General features: G+C 51.0%; 1 protein-coding gene across 1 annotated transcript in view; it reads right to left on the bottom strand.

Annotated features, from left to right (window-relative positions):
* The window catches only part of LOC109926012 (neural cell adhesion molecule L1-like), a 32,142-nt gene that overhangs the window by 10,836 nt on the left and 18,430 nt on the right, over window positions 1-2,876 (bottom strand). The window contains exons 12-13 of the mRNA XM_048619956.1: window positions 2,792-2,873; window positions 1,581-1,747 (exon numbers count right to left, since the gene is read on the bottom strand). Coding sequence (XP_048475913.1) covers window positions 1,581-1,747; window positions 2,792-2,873 — 249 coding nt within the window. The remainder of the gene's footprint in view (window positions 1-1,580; window positions 1,748-2,791; window positions 2,874-2,876) is intronic.

Below are 2,876 nucleotides of genomic sequence, written 5' to 3'. Positions count from 1 at the left end.
GCTGCTTGGCCTGCTGTGTTCATCCAGCCCTGCACCTTGTTGTCTCGAACAAGGAGTGAGTTGGATGATCTGCCATATTCCTACTGAATGACAGTACAGTCTCACGGGGCTGAATGGCCCACTCCTGTTTTCTGTTTCTATTCCAGACCACAGTGGGTTTCTCCAGCATTATGCCACCACCTCCCAATCACCAGCCCCCACCTCCCCATCCCCTGCCCTCCCTTGTCGTTCAGCTCCAGGAAACCCTTTCGTGATTAAAAGCAATGCACGGAGATCTGAAACTAACCACAGATAGCACTGGGGAAACTCAGCCAGCTCTGGTAGTGAGAGCAAGGGATGAGACAGAGGGAGAGCGAGGGGCAGAGAGAGAGTCAGAGGGAGGGAGAGCGAAGGGCAGAGAGAGAGAGGAGCAAAGAAACAGAGAGAGGCAGAGAGAGATGAGCAGAGAAAGAGGAGACAGAGAGAGAGGGACACATACACACAGAGACACAAAGAGAAAGAGAGCGAGACAGAGAGAGACGTACAGAGAGAGGGACAGAGAGACACAGAGAAAGAGACAGAGAGAGAGAGACAGACACAGAGAGAGAAACAGACAAAGAGAGAGAGAGGCAGAGACAGGGAGAGGGAGAAACAGAGACAGGGAGAGAGAGAGACAGGGACAGAGAGACAGGGACAGAGACAGAGAGAGAGAGACACAGAGGGAGAAAGAGACACAGAGAGAGAGAAAATCACAAAGAGAGAGAGAGAGCAAGAGGGGGTGCGGAAATGGGACGTGAGATGCTAATTTATAATCTTCGAATTTGACCTCTCCTGCCCGTATAAATTCCCATTCATGACTAGACTCAAAAGAGAATGGTCTTGCTGGAACCATGCCAGGCACTTGTCAGACCACACATTGTGAGAAGCTGGAGTGGAATGAGGCCATTCAGCTCATCAGGTCTGCCTGCTATTCAATGAGATTGCAGATCACCCTTAACTCCACTTTCCAGCCTTTTCTCCTTGATTCCCCCTTCCTGATTAAAAATCTCTCTCAGCCTCAAATATAACCCCTTGATTTCCCTTCCTGATTAAACATCTCTCTCTCACATTCAAATATAACCCCTCGATCCCCCTTCCTGATTAAATCTCTCTCTGCCTCTCAGCCTCGAATATAACCTCTCGATTCCCCTTCCTGATTAAACATCTCTCTCTCAGCCTCGAATATAACCCCTCGATTTCCCTTCCCGATTAAATCTCTCTCTCAGCCTCGAATATAACCCCTCGATCCTGCTTCCTGATTAAACATCTTTCTCTCTCAGCCTCGAATATAACCCCTCGATCCCCCTTCCTGTTTAAACATTTCTCTCTCTCAGCATCGAATATAACCCCTCGATCCCCCTTCCTGATTAAACATCTCTCTCTCTCTCTCTCAGCCTCGAATATAACCCCTCGATCCCCCTTCCTGATTAAACATCTCTCTCTCTCTCAGCCTCGAATATAACCCCTCGATCCCCCTTCCTGATTAAACATCTCTCTCTCACATTCAAATATAACCCCTCAATCCCTTCCTGATTAAAAATCTCTCTCTCCGTCAGCCTTACTTTTCACAGTGAGGGTGCCGGTAATGCTGTCTGTTCCGACTGTGTTTGAGGCATTGCAGGTGAAGACTCCGCCATCTGACTTGCGAGCATCTTCGATGCGGAGTGTCCCGCTCGTGTTCAGGAAATATCGCTGATCCTGCAAAACAGCCTCCACGCCTTCCTTGGTCCTGCAGAATCCAGCACCACAACACGCACCCCCCGCCATGAGAAAACAGAAGGTCAATGGCAATTTCAACCAGCAAGTTACAATCCGACGTCACATCACGCAGGCCATCCCCCCACCCACCTCCCATCCGAGCTAAGGGGAGGTAAATCCCCAAAGTTTTACCGCTGAACTACTAATACAAGGACACAGGTCAAGTTCGGGTCTCACAGATACGCACACTCACCTGTACAGCTAACAGTCCAGGAGAGACAGACGCACACTCACCTGTACAGCTAACAGCCCGGGAGAGATACACACACACTCACCTGTACAGGTAACAGTCCGAGACAGACAGACACACACTCACCTGTACAGCTAACAGTCCAGGAGAGACAGACGCACACTCACCTGTACAACTAACAGCCCGGGAGAGAGACACACACACTCACCTGTACAGGTAACAGTCCGGGAGAGACAGACGCACACTCACCTGTATAGGTAACAGTCCAGGAGAGACAGACGCACACTCACCTGTACAGCTAACAGTCCAGGAGAGACAGACGCACACTCATCTGTACAGCTAACAGTCCAGGAGAGACAGATGCACACTCACCTGCACAGGTAACAGTCCAGGAGAGACAGACGCACACTCACCTGCACAGGTAACAGTCTGGGAGAGACAGACGCACACTCACCTGCACAGGTAACAGTCTGGGAGAGATACACACACACTCACCTGTACAGCTAACAGTCCAGGTGAGACAGACGCACACTCACCTGCACAGGTAACAGTCCAGGAGAAACAGACGCACACTCACCTGTACAGGTAACAGTCCAGGAGAGACAGACGCACACTCACCTGTACAGGTAACAGTCCGGAAGAGACAGACGGACAGTCACCTGTACAGCTAACAGCCCGGGAGAGACAGACACGCACACTCACCTGTACAGGTAACAGTCCAGGGGAGACAGACGCACACTCACCTGTACAGCTAACAGCCCGGGAGAGACAGGCACACACTCACCTGTACAGCTAACAGTCTGGGAGAGACAGACGCACACTCACCTGTGCAGGTAACAGTCCGGGAGAGACAGACGCACACTCACCTGCACAGGTAACAGTCCGGGAGAGACAGACGCACACTCACCTG

The sequence above is a fragment of the Rhincodon typus genome, chromosome 44, assembly GCF_021869965.1.
Source record: "Rhincodon typus isolate 14 chromosome 44, sRhiTyp1.1, whole genome shotgun sequence".
In the NCBI taxonomy this organism is placed as follows: Eukaryota; Metazoa; Chordata; class Chondrichthyes; order Orectolobiformes; family Rhincodontidae; genus Rhincodon; species Rhincodon typus.
This window is presented reverse-complemented; position numbering and strand designations above follow the sequence as displayed.